Genomic DNA, 17,871 nt, shown 5'->3' on the forward strand with positions numbered 1-17,871 from the left:
GACAGACAAGCAGCGCACAGATTTTATATAGCCAGCTGCTTTCCCTACGTTGCTTGGGCAGCTGTCCAGACATGGGCAAGAGATAGTTAGTACTATTCAACCTTTACATCTGTGGTAGCTTGAATGTAATTAGCCCCATAGGCCCTTAGGGAGTTGCACTCTTGGAGGTGTGGCTTGTTGGAGGAGGTATGGCCTTGTTAGAGTAGGTGTGACCTTGTTGGTGGAAGTGTCACTGTGGGGATGAGCTTTGAGGTGACTATGCTCAAGCTATGACCTGTCACACACAACTGTAAGCTAGCCCCAGTTAAACATTTTCCTTTATAAGAATTGCCTTGATCCTGGTATCTCTTCACAGCAGTGGAACTCAAAAAACGACAACATCCTCTTTTCAATCAGAAGGTGACAGAAACTTGATGGTCCTAAGAACCTCTGATAGTGTCATTGTCTCAGATGGGAATGGGTCAGTAACCAGTCAGGAAAAGCTTGCCTGGCCTTAAGTTGGTAGTTTGGCAGCTAGCAGAGGGATCTGGAGAAAAGGAACAGGGTGCCCAAATGTCTGGCTGGCTGGGAGGAATTGCACTAAACAGAAACTGTCTCAGTAATAAGCAAGGCCTGGCAGGTAAAGAGAAGGTTTCAGTGCTGATGAGACAGGTTGCCAGTGCTGATGAGCCAGCCCGACTCACCCTGACAAAGGAAGCATTGTAGTAAATAGAGGAGCGAGCCCCAAACTGTGAAGCTGAAAACAGTCCTGGCCCACACTCATTCCCAGCACAGGAAGCTTGAGAAAAAAGATCGATAGGAAAACTTACCTCAGTTAAACATGACTACGACTTTCAACATGGCCTCAAAAAACACAAGGTAATAATCTGATAACATACTCACAGAGGATGCGAACATCACAGACTGACCAGTGAAGCAGAACAAACAGTAATCTGTTTTTTTAGGAGTGTATTCCCATGGTTCCCAGGTTGGTCTCTCCTTCTCACTCAGTGATCCCTTCAGCCTCCTCCCCAGTAGCTAGACCCATAGTTATACCTGGCACCACATCTAGCTCAATCTAATTTTTTTTTTTTTTTGATTTTTCAAGACAGGGTTTCTCTGTGTAGCCCTGGCTGTCCTGGAACTCACTCTGTAGACCAGGCTAGCCGCGAACTCAGAAATCAGCCTGTCTCTGCCTCCCAAGTGCTGGGATTAAAGGTGTGCGCCACCACTGCCCGGCCTAAAATCAGATCTTAAGGAAGCAGGTAAGCCACAGAGGCAGGTAAGCTTTCAATACATGAGAGCTGACAAGGCTCAGGAAATACCAGAGATAAAGATCTGTTTCAGAAATACAATAGAACACACAATAGACCACACAGAAGTAAACAGACCACACAAAAGATGGGAGCAAAAACATCACGGTGAGTGTTAAAATGTCTGGATTATTAGCTGTACGTCTCTGGCTTGCAAGTCTCGTCAGGTTCCAGTGAAATAAACATCAGCCCTACATGTTCCTTGTGGAGACTCAGAGAATCCATTTCCTTTTAGCTTAGGCCACTCATTCCTTAGCTGTAATCTGTCACTGTCCTTTACTGTTTTTGTGACATTCAGACTTGAACCTAGGGCCTTACACACACACTAGGCAATTCCATGAACTATATCTCCAGCACCTATTTATTTTATATTTTATTTTATTTTAGATGGGATCTCACTAAATTGTGTTGCAGGATATTTCATCACACTGTGAACCCCGAGATTGTGGTCTTTACTGGAAAAACCTGTTTCTAGTTATGGTGTGGCTCAGCCTTAGTACACACCTTTAATCCCTCCGGCTGGAATACAGACACATCCTTGGTACCCACCTTTAATCCCAAACAATGAAGGTGAAGTCAGTTTGTAGACGGAAACACCCATATTTGAAAGTGATGTTTAATTGAGTGGCAGACAAAATGACGAATCAGAGAAAGATTTTTACAGAATAGGACATCCCAACTCTCAGGAGAACAGAGAGGAAGGAGAGGCTACTTAAGGGAGAACAGCACAGAGGGAAAGAAAAAGAGGGTAGGCAGTAAATATCAGAGGCTGAAAACATTCTAGGCCTAGGTAAGATTGTGCAGAGGCTAGAAGCTTCCAGGACTAGGCCTAGGTTAGCAGACAGAGGCAGTTAGCCTCTGAGAGGACAGTTGATTCAAGTGAGTTCATATTACTTTTACAAAGTTGCCCATGTTGTCATAGCCCAGGCAGGTCTTACACTTACATCCTTTCGTTTCAGTTTCTGAGTAGCTGGGAGTGCAAGACTGTGGCTCTACAGCAGGCACAATCTACACAAGCCCATCTAGATAGAGTCTTTGTGTGTGTGTGTGTGTGTGTGTGTGTGTGTGTGTTCATGGGTGTGTGCAGGTACATGTGCACAGATATGCATCTAGAGGCCAGAGTTTGATACCAGATGCCTTCCTCAGTTGCTCTCTGCCTTTGTTTTTTAAAACAGAATCTCTCCCTGAAACTGAAGCTCACCAATTGGGCAAAACTAGTTGGCCAGCTAACTCCAGGTATTCTCCTGTGTTTGCTTTCCTATGTTAGGATTATAAGCATATACCACCGTGTCCAGCTTTTTACATGCAGGGACTTAACCCACTTAGCCACTGACTCACCATCAAGGCCTTTTGTAGTGCGGACTGAACCCAGGTCCTCATACAGACTAATGCATTCTACTACTGAGCTACACCCTTAGTCCCTCTTGTATTCAAATGTGTTATTTATCTTTTATTTGTATGTGTGCCGTGTGAGTTTATGTTCCCCACTTGCGTTCAAGATCCTGTGGCACAGAGGATGCCATTGGATCCCTTGGAACTGGAGTTACAGACAGTTGTGAACTACCATGTTGGTATTGGCTATCAGACCCGGGTCCTCTAGAAGAAACAGTGCTATTAGCCACAGCGGAGCCTCCTCTCCTAATGTTAAAATTAGTTGTTATACAACTCCCATTCCATCTGTAACTTTAATCCCTAGACGTAGGGCACAATTATCTCTTTACGCTTTCTTCTTGGGGTCAGTAATGAGGGAGGCATGCCTGCTTGCTGGATTTTTGTTTTGTTTGTTTGTTATGTTTTATTTATTTATTTTCTGTGTTCTGGAGAGCTTGACAAGCAGAGATGAGCGTCAGGTACCAAGGTAAAGGCATGAAGATCAGAGAAGAAAGATGATGTGAAAATGATGTAAATTATACATTTAGAAAATTCAAAAATCTACACAGATAACTATTAGGATTAAAACTAATGTTTTAAATTAAGTAAGTTCAAAAGGCTATATCTATATCTATCTATATCTATATATCTATATATATATATATATATATATATATATACGCAGGATTAGAAAAATAAAAATTAAAAAACTGTCTATAGTATCAAACTACATTAGATCTTAGGAATAAATCCAACTGAAGATAGACTGGATTTCCACACCTGGCTGTGAAGGAACACTGAGAATAAGGCTTCAGGAGTTGATTATAGCTCAATGCCTTGCGTTCTCAAGTCTGTACATTCAATTCTCAGTCTCACACAAAATAAGATATCCTCACATGAACAGAGAGCTTAAGGTTACGTCTCAAATTTATCGGTTGAACACAAAGTACTGTGACTTTTTGGTTAACATTGGAGAGGTAGTTTTTGAAGTGCAAATGAAAATGTTTTGGCCAAAGTAACTGGAAAAGAATGGTTGTTGGAGGTATTTTACTGGGTCTCAAACTTTGAAAGCTGTTGCTAGGCAGTGTGGTACTGATAGAACTGTATTCTCAGTAGAGAGTTCAGAAGGAAGTCCATCTGGCAAACTGATTTTTAATAAAGATACCAAGGTAATTCAGCAGGGAAGGAGCCTTTTCAACAAAGGATACAAACAGTAGTAACCAGGTAACAGCCCATATGTCATCACCCAGGTGCCCTTGACCTCATGTACAGACCTACAAGAGTTTGTGAATGCCAGGCACGATAGAACATTCCAGTAATCCCAACAGGGATTACACTTGTGAGCCAGAGGCAAGGGGATCACAAGTTCAGTGGTCTGCCTACACTGTGTACTGGGACACTTTCACTACCAATAAAAGAGAACTGAAAGTTCTAGAAACAAATAGAGGATCTTGTTGACCATCTTAGTTAGGATTTCTATTGCAGTGATAAATCATGACCAAACACAGCTCAGGAAAGAAAGGGCTCATTTCATCTTACACATCCATGTCTCAGTCCATCACTGAAGGATGTCAGGGCAGGAATGCATCTGTGTTTTAAATTTGGGTTATTGCATAAAAGGATGTGGACAAAAATAGATTCCTTGGAGTAAATAGATTTCTTAGTGTATCATGACAAATAATAACAAAGCTGTTGTAAACATATTCTTTACCTGACAACAAAGAGTTAACGTGGAATCCTGTCAGAGAAGATATGACATTTCAAAAGGTGTTGGTTCAGGTTCTTTGTGCCTTGGTCTGGTCTTTGAAAAATTAGGCTGGCAGTTGCGGTGGCTGCGGCTCCTGGGAGTCTTCTTGCTGGTCTTTTAGATCTGAACATGGAGGGCACGTGATTTCAATGAGCAGCAGCTAATCTCTAAAGAGAAAGAGAATTTCTTTTTTCTTTGACATCTGCAGAAGTCTCACCTGAAGACTTTAGAAGTTCCAGGCAGTAGCAGCAAAGAGCAGACAGTTTCCCCAGCCTCAGGGGTGAGAGAGTTATGCAGACATCCAGGAAAAGGCCTAGGAAACTGGTCTAGCAAGACGTACGTGCCTGATGCCACTAGGGTGAATAACACTGCCCTATATCTTCTGATGGTTTAGGGAACATCCTCTACTACTTAGAGCAATACGGGAGCACACAGAAACCACATGCTGACTCAGGTCAGAGTGGCAACTGCCTAGCTTGGTTACTAAACAGTTTAGCATCTGGCCACCCTTGCTCTCTGCCTTAGAGGAGATGAGAGTACACACTGGCCCAGATATCTAGCTCAAATGCTGTCATCTTCCTGGGACAGTTTCTGCTTCGCTTGTCTGCACAGCAGGTGTGATGACCTCCCTGTCAAATCTCAAAAGCCTACGGTGCAGGCTGAGTTGTCAGCCTTGATGCAGGAATTTGGTGTAAGTCCTGGAGGTCTGCCAAGGAGAAGGCCTCTGACTGAGCAAAGAAGCTGAAGAGACGACAGTGGAGACTGCACAGTGGAGCCAGGGAGCTTGGGCTTGCCGAGTATGTATCGGTATGTGAACAAACTCACGTTTACTTACCTATTCCCAGTGCTGCCTGACGCAGATCTTTTATTTCTCCAGATGCTATGCTAGAATCTTCCAGGCTTGACAGGACACCGTCTGTTCTTGTAGATCCCTTCTTCCTTGCCCTGTGCCTCACTGGCTGTACATTATGGCAGTGTTGAAAACCCTGTTACACCTCAGTTTTCATTGCTTTGTGCTGACAGCAGACACAGCAGAAGAAAGACGTGAAGGCCTCCAGGTTCAGTAGACCACTTTGGAGAGCACACACGTTTTAACAATACTCACCCAGGTGCCTGTGTGTCCCCATTTAAAAAAATTTTTTTTAAGTTTTTACACAAAGCTTCTGACCTGAGGGCTTGGCATGATTTCTTGACCCCTGCTGTCATGACCTCATGTCTCGTAGGATTGCCCTTATCTTAAAATTTTCCTTTTGGTTTTGTTATAGGGAACCCACCAGAGAAGACCACTCAAACACAATTGATAGCCAACTGAAAAGTCTTTATTCCATCGAGATGGGATCCAAGTGTAGTGCTCAGTGTTCAGTTAACAGGCTTTTAAAGGCAAGAATCTCATCCTGTTATCTCATTTGGAGTTGCAAGGGGAGGTTTTACACAAGCAAGCAATTTAACAGAAGCAAAGATAAGTTAGCTGGTGTATCTTGACCTCGGGTTCCTAGAATAGAGCTGGGTCATTTTCCAAGGTACTTTCCAACAGGGAGAGCAAATGCTAGTCGAGCCTAAAATGGTCTCAGCAAGAATACAAGATGGAGGAGTGTCTGCGTTGTCTTTCCCTGTCACCGTTTCCTGAAACTATTATCTCTCCTTGGTCTGTGTGATGGCTAATCTGTGTTTTAAGTTTAAATCACTATGTTTAAGAGATCTTGTTAAATGCCTCTTAACTTGTAAACCCCACTTGCCCAAAGACTTCCTGGAATGCTGGGGGCTGTTCATATAAGATAACAAGCCACAAGTTTTCACTTCTACAAACAAGCGTGGTTGCACTAATTGCACAGGATATGTGCTTGATCACACAAAGGCAGGAAGCACATCAGGGGGTTTGCTTGCCCCTGATTGGATGAAGGTAGGAAGTACATAGCCTTGTGGGTTTTCTCTTTGTAAGTCTCTGTGTTCTCATGTAATTCGGTGCCATACTCTGGGAATCCTGAGTATGGACCTGGCCAGTATTTAATAAAGCTTGCTTCAAATTTGGCTGAAAATTGTGATAGGTCTTATTCTCATCTGGGGGAATTAACATCTGTAGAACCGGAAGGAAATAGCACTCACTGTCATCAGTCCCAAGGTCAATCAGGCTCCTTGGTGATTTTGCTAACCACACAGTTTAGAAAACGGCCTTTCTATGACACCTCCCTCAATATCCCACTTGACTGAGATGTCTGATTCCAGGGAGGATCCTGCATGCCATACAGGTGATGTTTGATTCTCTTCTCAGAAGAGCTATGTGCTATTATTCCACATACACTCAGAAAAGCTTTATTTATATATGGGAGAGCAGGTTATGGGTTGAGGTCCCTCCGACTCAGTCCTACTGTTTTCTCCTGCCTGAATTACACTGAATTGGCTCTGGGGTTCCTATTCCTGGGGGTACCTCTTCATAAACAAAGTTTTGCAAACCTTCTTGACAACTTTGGAATGAAATCCATAGTTACTGTGGAACAGTAAATTTGAAACAATTTTTTTCTCCTTCCTCTTCCTCCTAAGCAAGGAGGTTGCTTTGAATTCAATGTATAGCAGAGGATGACCTAGGACTCTTGATTTTCCTACCTCTTCCTCCCAAAGGCTGGGATCATAGGCTTGTATTGCCATGCCCAGTTTATTGGGAAATGGATTTAGAACTTTGTGCATGCCAGGCAAGCATGCTACCAACTGAGCTGCATTCCTAGCCTCTAAACACCTAATTTCAAACCATATAAATGAATGAAAAGACAACTACTGGGCTGAAGAGATAGTGCAGAGGTTAGGAGCCTTGGCTGCTCTTCCAGAGTTCCTGAGTTCAATTCCCAGCAACCACATGGTGGCTCACAACCATCTGTAATGGGATCCAATGCCCTCTTCTGGTGTGTCTGAAGACAGCTACAGTGTACTCATATAAAATAAATCTTTAAAATAATAATAATGATAATAATGAAAAGACAACTACTTTCAATTGTAAGCTCAAGATTCTCTATCATCCTCATTCTGGGAGTGTCTCAGACACTGAAACACTGAGTCTAGTTCATTTCTGCTAATATCAACCATTGTATTCCTCAGGGACTGTCTGGGCTGGGAGGGGTTAATTCAGAACAAACAAAGCATTAACTGTGTGCATGTTATGCTAGTAATAAATGATATGCTTTACTGTTTCCATTTTATAATACGTAGTACAAGTGGATCTCTATAATATAGAGTATAAAAGGATTCTTAGCTGTCCGTCCTGTGCCCTATCAGTTCCCTGACTCAAGACAGGACTCCAAGCTTGACCTACGTCTCCCTCTACATGACCCGTGTCTCTGTAATCTCTATGTTGCCCTCCAGTGTCCTCTTCTAAGGGCACTGCTGTCTTAGGTACTTTCCTATTGCTGTAACAAAGCACAATGACCAAGACAACTTATAAAAGAAAGCATCTGAGGCTCACGATTCCAGAGGGTGGTAGAGTCTGTGACCATCATGGCAGGGAGCATGGCAGCAGGGATTTGTGGAGCAGCGGTACAGAGTTTACATCTGATCTACAAGCACAAGACAGACACTGGGAATGGTATGGGTTTTTCCTTTTGTGTTGTTGTTCTTGTTCTTGTTAGTTTGTTTTTTGAGACACGGTACCTCTACCTTAAACTCACTGTCCCTTGAACTCACCAAAAGACCAGGCTGGCCTCAAACTTCCAGGGATCTACTTGCCTCTACCTCCCAAGTGTTGGATTAAACGTATGTACCACTATGTCCAGCTTTGGTATGGGATTTTCAAACCACAAAGCCCATCCCCGGTAATAGAGCTTCTCCAAGGCTATACCTACTAATCCTTCCTTAACAGTTCCATCAACCAAGGACCAAGTATTCAAATATACGGACCTATGAAAGCCACTCTCATTCAAACCACCACAGATACCCTTAGAATCACTGGCTGTCTACCTACCTCTAATCTATCACCATATTCTCAGGTTGAAGAACAATCTGGTATTTCTGAAAAGACTAGCTCAAAGTTAAAATGAGTTGCAGGTGGACGGGAGTCTTGGAGAACACCTTTAGCCCACCATTTGTGCAGGTCTCCTTTGTAGCAGGTTTCTTTATCTGTAGGATTCCATTTTCTATGTCTACATGGGACAATCACTTTCATAAATGAGTCCTATTACCTCCCACCCTCTGCCCAGCTCTCTTGCCAGAAAGGTTTTGCAGGTAGGAAGAAGAGACATTCTCTACAAAATGTCTACATTGTGTTTGAAGGAGATTTGGGGATTGGAGTTCGCTGAGGATAATGGGATAGACTTCCTGGTGCTTGTAGGAGTTCACGGATCGGTCCAGAGTCTCTGTGGGAGGAGTTTCAGAATTCATTGGATTTTAGTCTTAGGAACAAGCTCTGAGTGACATGACATGCAGCCAGCGTCCCCATATGCTCAGGTCTATTTTCAGTTTCCATCGGAATCCTCCCAAGGATTTCAGAGTATCTCTGAACCCAGGATTTCCCAGTATGAAGTATAGATACTATTAGGCAATAAAACTACTCATAACTTACTGATGATTATCATAACTCTGCTAGCAAATAAATACACAGATGTCTACTAACCATAGTTAACACCTCATAACATTCCAGTTACTGATGGGCTATGTACATAAGTGTCCGAAAAAAAAAAAAAACCAACCAACCAAGCAACCAACCAACCAAACAAACAAACAAAAAACCCAAAAACCTTGGACCTTGATCATGTTGTATCCTTCCCAGTTGTTTGAATTTTACTCTAATGTTTATGCAATAAAATCTCCTAGTGGCACAGTTTCTAGAATTTGTGCCTGTTGTGAACTGGTGAATAACTATGTGCCTAAATATAAGGAATGGGGTTTTCTCACCAAAAACCTCAGGGGGGAAAAACCCTTTTTTTTCCTCAGAAAAGAGAAGACTATTATTTTTGAAGGCTGTGTTATATCATAATTACGCATTGCCTCCTCATGTGCCTTCTTCAGCTCAGTGTGTGTGCATGTCCATGTGTGAGTGCTAGGTTGGGAATGTTATAATGCCATGTTTTGCAGTTTCATTGACAATCAGATGTGTGTATGTGTGAGCCTTGACTACCACCAGCTCCACTTGGAACTGGATAGACTGAGCTCTCCTACTCTGTTACTTTCTTCTAAAATTATTTTAGCTATTTCTTTGCCTTTTCCTATAAAATTCAGAATAATACTTTGTATATCTGGCTGAGGTTTTGCTAGGAATTGTACTAAATCTGTCTGCACTAAACCTGGGAGGAGCTGGCATCTTTACTGTGTTCCGTTTCCCATATAACGAACAGGCTATGCTTCCACATTTATATCTTTCTTGATTTTTTTCCAGCAACATTTTATAGTTTTCTGCTCATGAGACCTATGCATGTTAAACAAATACATGCTGCTGCTCCTTCTTCTTCTTCTTCTTCTTCTTCTTCTTCTTCTTCTTCTTCTTCTTCTTCCTCTTCCTCTTCCTCTTCCTCTTCCTCTTCCTCTTCCTCTTCCTCTTCTTCTTCTTCTTTGGAATTTCTAAGTGGTATTCTAAATTTTATGTTTAGATGATCACTGCTACTGTACAGAAATATGACTAACTTTGTATGTTAGTCTCATAACCTGACACTAAACTCAAGTTAATCTAGAAGTTCTAGAAAAGTGTACACTCGTTATTTTTTATGTAGACAACTGCCACTGGCAAATGGGGACATTCTTTTACTGATGAACAAATGATAAGGAGAATTCAATAATCACGTGCAAGAGTAAATGGTAGGTGAGCTCCAGGCGTGGTGATGCATGTTTGTAATCCCAGCATTTGGGAGGTAGAGGCAAAAGATCAGGAGTTCAAGATCATACTATGCTACTAGGGAGTTGGAGACCAGCCTGGACTACACAAAACCCTGTAACAGAACAGAACAAACAGAACAGAACAGAACAGAACCAGAACCAGAACCAGAACCAGAACAGAAGAACAGAAGAACAGAACCAAACCAAACCAAGAGTCCAGACAGCTCTATGGCTTTGTAAAAATCCAATAGAGCTGCTGAGATGTTCAGCTATTGTTTCAGCTCTTTGTTGCTCTTTTGGATCTATAATCTAATCAGATCTTTGTTCCACAGATCCATCTCTTCTCCTGGTTATAGGTGCGCTCTTGGCATAGGTCTACCAGCTTCACCCACCACAGAACCCCCACGGGGGTGGGAGTGTGTCCTGCTTAGTCTCTCTTGCTCTGGGTCTGACTGCGGCGTGGTTCCTCCAGGACGCGTGGGGCGCTGTGGGTCCTGCGTGCCTCGGCGGCACTCTTTCCCTGCCTCCTTGGTTGGGACAGAGGCTTTCGGGACCTCGACGGAAAGATGGCGGCGCCCATGGACTGTCTTGTGTCCCTGGAGGGTGAAGGCAGCGCGGAGAGTAGGACGTCCGGGGTAGAGGTGGCACTTCCCTCAGACCCCGCGGCTCCTGCCCCGCTGTGCCCACACGGTGGGTCGGCGTCGGCGTCGGCGCTCAGCCTTACGGGCTGACTCCAAAGACAAGGCTTGGGCGGATGCTCTGCGGGCTTTTCGGATTTGTCTCTGGAAGAGAAAAAAAAATTTTTTTTCCTCCCCTGCCTGTCTTCCTTACCTTGTGTGATGCTTGAATAACACCCGTTTTCAGAAAATGTTTTTCACTATATTTAATAAACCCCTAGAGAGGTCCTGGCTTTTGGAGCTTTATCTCCAGAGCTGTTAACATCTCTACTTTGGGAGGCGGGTTAGGGAGTAAGCAGAACGTAGAATGCACGGAACTGAAGGATTCCTGTTGACAAGTTCGTAGCGGAATTTAATTTGTTGATTTGATGGGTTTTTGTTGTTTTGAAGTTAGAATGAACAACAGCAAAATCCTGGAAGCCTAATTAAATTTACCTCTTGGAGCTTTCCAACTATAAAGCTCAGGGTTTCACTGAAAATGATAATAGCAAACCTTGCAGTTCTCTGGGCTTTCCCCTTTGTTTTATTCAAGTCTGTTCCTTTAAGCTTACATTCATTGTGGACTCAAGCTGTTGACTTTTGTAATGCAGACAGAAAGCATTTTCTTTCTGAAGAGAGCAATTTTAAAAATTATTTCTAATAGTCGTATGCATCAATGTTGCAACTGAATAAAGTTTATCAAAGAGGATAGTACATTGAATTATAAATTATGCATAATATCTAAATAAATTCTATTTAAGACAGAGAAAGAAAAATAACTTGTTGTAGACTACTGCTTGATACTTGCTTTTTCTTCCTATTCTGAAACTAGGGCCCACTCTTCTCTTTGTAAAAGTGAGCCAAGGGAAGGAAGAAACACGAAAGTTTTATGCCTGCTCAGCCTGTAGAGATAGAAAAGACTGTAACTTTTTCCAATGGGAAGATGAAAAGGTACAGTAACATTTTGGCCAGTTTTATTGAGAATGAACCAGTAAACATGCACTATAGGCATTATATAAAATGATTTCTTTATTTTAATGCATTGGTATTTTTAAAGGTTTTTTTTTTTGTTTTGTTTTGTTTTTTTTTTTTTTTGTTTTTTTTTTTTGAGACAAGGCTGCTTCTGTGTAGCCCTGACTGTCCTGGAACTGACTGACTCTGTAGACCAGGCTGGCCTCAGAGAGAGATCCTGAATGCCTTTGACTCCTGAGTGCTAGGATTATGGGTGTGTGCCACCACTATCCTGCTTAATTTTTAATTGTGTGTATATGTGTGTGCACCTATTTATGGGTATGTACACATAAGTGCAAGTACCTATGGAAGTACCTATCAGAAGAGGTCTTCAGATCCCGAAGAGCCTCTTCATGTGGGTGTTTCAAATAGAGTTGAGTCCTAAGGTAGTATTTGATCTCAACTGCTGAACCATCTCTTCCACTCCAAGATACATAAATACCTCAGGAGGGATGAAAATTTCATGTTCTGAATTTTTTTTGTTGTTGTTTAATTCTGGGCTTTGAAGTTAACACTTAACTCTAAACTTTGATACATATGTATCACTGTCTCAAAAGAAAATTAATTCCATATAAGATGTGATGTGTTAGTATTGGGTAATCAACTTATGTGTCTTAATTTCAATTTTATTATTTATTTCTTTATTGGTTCCTTTTGGTTTAATTTTGGTTAGTCTTTGGCATCTTACTGCATAGCTCTGGCTGTCCTGGGCCACTATGTAGACCAGGTTGGACTTGAACTCACAGAGCTCCACCTGGCTCTGCCTCCTGAGTGTGTCATTACATCTCAAAACTTCTGCTTTGTAATAAGAATACTGAAAAACAACAATCATTTATTTCTCAAGACTTCTGGAGATTGGGAAGTCCTAGATAAAGGACTGGTGTTGGTGGTGGGTTCTGCCCTTCTGATAAGTAAACAAATACATAAATGTTTGTTCTGTCTTTCAGTTGTCAGAAGCTAGACTTGCTGCCCGAGAAATTCATAATCAAAGATGTCAGCCTCCCCTGTCCCGAGCACAATGCATAGAAAGGTACTGGTGTGATATCTTTTTTTCTTTATTGTCTTGTCAGTAATGTTGCTTTTTTTAAAACTTACTCTCATTTGTTTATTTTTTAACACTTTCCATTTAGTCATTTGCAACTGTACAGTTCACTGGTATTAATTATATTCATGATCTATGCAGCCATTACTTCTGTGTCCTAAACATTTTTTTTATCACATCAAACAATCAGAAAATTTTCACAATGAAGTAATAACTCCTTAGTCTACTTCCCCCAAACCTTGGTGACCTTTCTGTGGCTATTAATTTGATCACTCATATATTTTTCGTATATTATTTGTTCTTGATATCTATGATGTTTACATTTAGCATGTTTCCAAGGTATATCCATGTTTCTTTATGAGTATTTTGCCTTCATGTATGTCTGTGTAATATATTTGTACCTTGTGCCTATGGAGGCTGGGAAAGGGCATTGGATCCCATGAAACTGAAATTAGAGATTATTGTAAGCCACCACATTCATGCTAGGAACTGGACCCAGGTCCACTGGAAGAGCAGTATCTGTTCTTAATGGATGAGACATCTTTCACCCCCTTGTTTTTTATTTTTATTTTTATTTATTTATTTATTTATTTATTTATTTATTTTCGAGATAGGGTTTCTCTGTGTTGTCCTGGCTGTCCTGGAACTCACTCTGTAGACCAGGCTGGCCTCGAACTCAGAAATCCGCCTGCCTTTGCCTCCCAAGTGCTGGGATTAAAGGCATGCGCCACCACCACCCGGCTTTGTTTTCTTTTTTAAAATAAGATATCACTATATAGCTCTGGCTGGATTTGATCTCATAATCCTTGTTCTTCTGCTTCTCAAGTGTAGCAGTATAGGTGAAATCTTTTTCAAGCTTTAAACATCTTAAAACCCAGCGCTATTAACATGTTACTGGATGCGTTGGAATCCGTAGATATAGTTCCATAGGGAATCAGTGAAAAAAGTTCTTTTCTGTCCTGACCCTTGGGCATAGCACTCCATGTGCTAGACGAAGCTGTCCAAGAAATTGACCCTTCGTCTGATTGTCAGTTGGCAGATGACAGACAGGTTTTTGTTTATGGTGCTTCCTTCTGCTACCTGGGCATCAGCATTCTGCACTGTGAGGCCTTATTCTGGCCATGTGAGAAGGAGTTCTGGGGCATGACTTTCCTGAGGTTGGGTGTGGTTGTGAATACCTTTAATCTCAGCGCTAGGAGTCAAGAGGTGGTGCTCTCAGGCCAGCCAGAGCTAAGTAGAGAGGGATCCTGCCTCAAACAAAACCAACAAACCCGACTCAAAACACAATAAGCAAATAAATAAATAAAATCTCTTGCCTGAGCTTTAAAGCTTTAAAGCTTGTGCTAGAGAATGCTTTTCTAAATATAACTTGCTTGCCTCTTCACTTTAGTACTTAACTAAAGAGGTCTGTTTCCTGTATAGGAATTCAATCTACAATGAGAAAGGATGAGAAGGGAGTGGGTACGAGTGAGCACTCCTGTGAGGCTGGCGCTGTGCAAGATCCTTTACCCAAGCTGACAGTCAGTCCTGCCAAGATGGCCAGCTTGGGTGGGAAGTGAAGCAATTTGAAGGTCACGCTGTTACAATGACTGAACTGTGTGACACATGCTTTCTGTCTCTCTGAGTCAAAGGATCATTATAGACATGAAAGCAGATAGTAATTAGTGATCTATAATAATTTACTGTGTGTAGACAGGAGATAAAGCTATGTCAGGATGTGATTATCATAACTGTAGGAAACAGTATTGATGGTTTGGGGAATGGAGACACATGGCCCATGCTTCCTGCCCTGCAGCCCATCCCCTTTGTGCATGCAGGATTTGCTCCTGGCTTTTTTTCCTCTCTTAAGTGTGAGAGTTCAGTGAATCCATGGACTGGACTGTAGTTGTAGGTTTTTCCAACCTGGCCACTTTGTTCCCTGAAATAATGACTCAAACTTAGTATTTCATGAGTAAATGCTCAGGCCTTAAGCTTCGGCTCTGTTCCCCAACTAGCTCATCTCTCAATAATCCGGTATATTCTAATCTAAGCATGCCACATGGCTGGATACCTTCTCAGTTTCATGTGACTGTCTCCTCCTCAGAGTTTGGGGCAAGTCTCTTTATCTGACTCCTTCCTAAAATTCCTGTCTGTCTGTCTGTCTGGCTGTCTGTCTTTCTCTGTCTGTCTGTCTGTCTTCTCTCTCAGAACTCTCATCTCCTATTTCCTCTTTAAGTTCATTGGCAATAGGCTTTTTTATTGTCAGGTGACTGTTTTTACACAGTGCACAAGAGTTTCTCTCTATACTGGGCCACTCCATGGGTATAATGGACCACTCTGTGGGTAGAAAGAAAGATTTATTGGGGATCAATCTGCCATGGCTATTTTTGAGGGTGGAGGAAGAGAGAAGAGCAAAATGGTGGAAAAGCAAGAGGATTTTATGACAATTAGCAGGGTGAGGTCTTGGGGTGATTGACCAGGACGGGATGCCTTTGCCCAAGGTAGCTGACCTTTGAGGGCAGATTAAGAGGTTAGTTTAAGGGAGACTCTTAGTAAACAGAAACCCAGGTTTAGCCCTGTTTACTCAATAACAATCCTTCTGTTTAACCAGTCAAAGTTCTTCTATTTAGGACATTGTCACCAGCAGAGCTGTTTTGGGGAGGCATGTTGACACTGACATTAAAGTTTGCTTGTTTTATGGAGTTGTAGTCATACTACGTACTTAGCTTTGTACTCTATCTCTGTTGCCATTTTTATCTGATAAGTGTGTCTTCATGTCACATAAGGATATTGGCGATATGGTTAGAATCTAACTAAGAATAGCTCAGTGCTTCTTTTTTCTGCTTAATAAACTTTAGTCTGGGTTCTGTTCTGTCCTAATGCTGCCAGAATGTGGGAGTTATTTTTCACACATGTCTTGTGTATTCAAGTCAATCATCCACCATTTAACTATGCTTCCAAACCTGATAAAGAATATTATCTATCTATTTTGGTTTTTCTCTTTTTTTTCTTTCTTTCTTTCTTTTTTTTTTCTTTTTTTTTTTTTTTTCGAGACAGGGTTTCTCTGTGTAGCCCTGGCTGTCCTGGAACTCACTCTGTAGACCAGGCTGGCCTCGAACTCAGAAATCCGCCTGCCTCTGCCTTTCAAGTGCTGGGATTAAAAGCATTCGGCACCACTGCCCGGCTATTTTGTTTTTTCAAGACAGGGTTTCCCTATATAATAGCCCTGACTGCCCTGAAACTTGCTTGGTAGACCAGGCTGGACTTGAACTCATGGAGATCCACCTGCCTCTGCCTCCCAAGTGCTGGAATTAAAGAGTACAGCACTAAACCTGGCTGATAGAAAATATTTTTAAGTCTGTTTTTAGATTTATTTTGTTTTGTGTGTGTATTTTGCTTGCGTGTATGTATATTCATCTTGTGTGTCCCTAATGACCGAGGAGGCCAGAAGAAGGTATTAGATCCCTTGGAACTGGAGTTATAGATGGTTGTGAGCCATCATTTCAGTACTGGGAGTCAAGCCCTTGTCTTCTATAACAGCAGCAAGTGTCCTTAACCCTGAGCCATCTCTGTCAAATAATTCTTTAAATGCATAATTAACATAAAAGTGGCTAAAATAAAAAGTATTGAATTTCCAAAAGGCTGTATTTTGGAGGGGGGGAAGCAGTAATTTCATCTGTCTTATGCTGATCTCTTGAGAGTATGTTTTGGTAAAATTATCTCCAACATCATAAACCACATATGACCCATAACCTTAGGTTTTACTTCCAGAAACATCCATCCCTCCAATTGTTTGTTCATACAGCAGGTATTTGTTGAGAGTTCAAAGAAAGCATAAATGCTAGCGTTGGAGCCGATGCATGTGTGTATAGATACAAAGATGTACAGTAAAAAGTACATGTTGAACTTCGGCTGGACTCTTCGATAAGGTTTATGTGCTCAGGAAAGCAGGAACATCATTGCTGACCTGTGCATTAGCTGATCTGTACCCTGTAAAGACGTAGACTCTTAACAGGTTTTGAGAAATTCACAGAGGCTGAATTGATTTCACGGCATTGCTTTCTGGTCAGTGCTCCTCCAGTTTTGTTATATGCTGTGTGGAGGGAAAGTTCTAGGTAGGATAGTCTTCTAAACTTTACCTTAAGGTAAATCATGTCATGGTCAAGTCAAAGCTCAGTGGATTACCTGTTCCCTTAACACGCCTTTATGTTGAGTCTAGGAGTTAGTTCATTGTGTGTGTGAATGAACCTAAGGACGATACATTCTTGAGATTATTTTCAACTACAATTCTTGTAATTGTTTTCTAATTTGGGTAATTTAATTTTGTCAACTCATCAATAAATTAACTTAGTAAAGAACTATATTGCAAGTATAAATTGTATTAAAACTTGATACCTGGTATAGGAAGACCTTTCTACTGTTTTGTTTGTTTGTTTTTTAAGAGAAGGTCTTGGTAGGTAGTCCAGGATAGCCTTGAACTTGCAGCCTTTTGGACTCAACCTCCCAAATGCTAGGCCTTCTACACATAAGCCATGATTCCCAGCTGGCTTGGCTTGTTCTGAAACTGTTAGAAAAGAATGATGGCAGTAAGATGAATAGATCTTTGTTACCCAGTTTTCATTATGGGCCTGGGAATGTTGCACAGATTTCTAGTTTATGGAGCAGGATTTGATAAGCATTTTTTTCCTAACATGGTCTTTGAATTGTGTTATATTTCATAGATGCTCAGCTGACAGATTTACATTTTGTGCTTCAGATTTGCTTTTCCTTATAGTTTTTAGCTGCCTGTTATGCTTTAAAATGTGTTAATATTCTATTACATGGCGTGCCTCCATCCTTATTGTGACCTATGAAGTCTGAGGGGAAGATAAATTTGAATGTGGAGATCAGTGTTAATTTATGTGCATCCAGATAATTTTGTTTGGTTGATATTTCATTTGGTTATGTTTTTTTTTTCCAGAACTCATTTAAACTTAGATTTTC

At 41.5% G+C, this 17,871-nt stretch overlaps 1 protein-coding gene across 4 annotated transcripts in view; it reads left to right on the forward strand.

Annotated features, from left to right (window-relative positions):
- The first annotated feature begins 10,763 nt into the window (after positions 1-10,763).
- The window catches only part of Zcchc4 (zinc finger CCHC-type containing 4), a 41,557-nt gene continuing 34,449 nt past the window's right edge, over positions 10,764-17,871 (forward strand). For all 4 annotated transcript variants that reach the window (XR_003711154.1, XM_028765278.1, XM_028765279.1 and 1 more), the window contains exons 1-3: positions 10,764-10,890; positions 11,689-11,807; positions 12,815-12,897. Coding sequence is in view for 3 of the 4 variants with exons in the window: in XM_028765278.1 (XP_028621111.1) it covers positions 10,767-10,890; positions 11,689-11,807; positions 12,815-12,897 (326 nt within the window). In the remaining variant the exon portion in view is untranslated. The remainder of the gene's footprint in view (positions 10,891-11,688; positions 11,808-12,814; positions 12,898-17,871) is intronic.

This window comes from Grammomys surdaster, unplaced genomic scaffold, assembly GCF_004785775.1.
Source record: "Grammomys surdaster isolate TR1022 unplaced genomic scaffold, NIH_TR_1.0 150, whole genome shotgun sequence".
In the NCBI taxonomy this organism is placed as follows: domain Eukaryota; kingdom Metazoa; phylum Chordata; class Mammalia; order Rodentia; family Muridae; genus Grammomys; species Grammomys surdaster.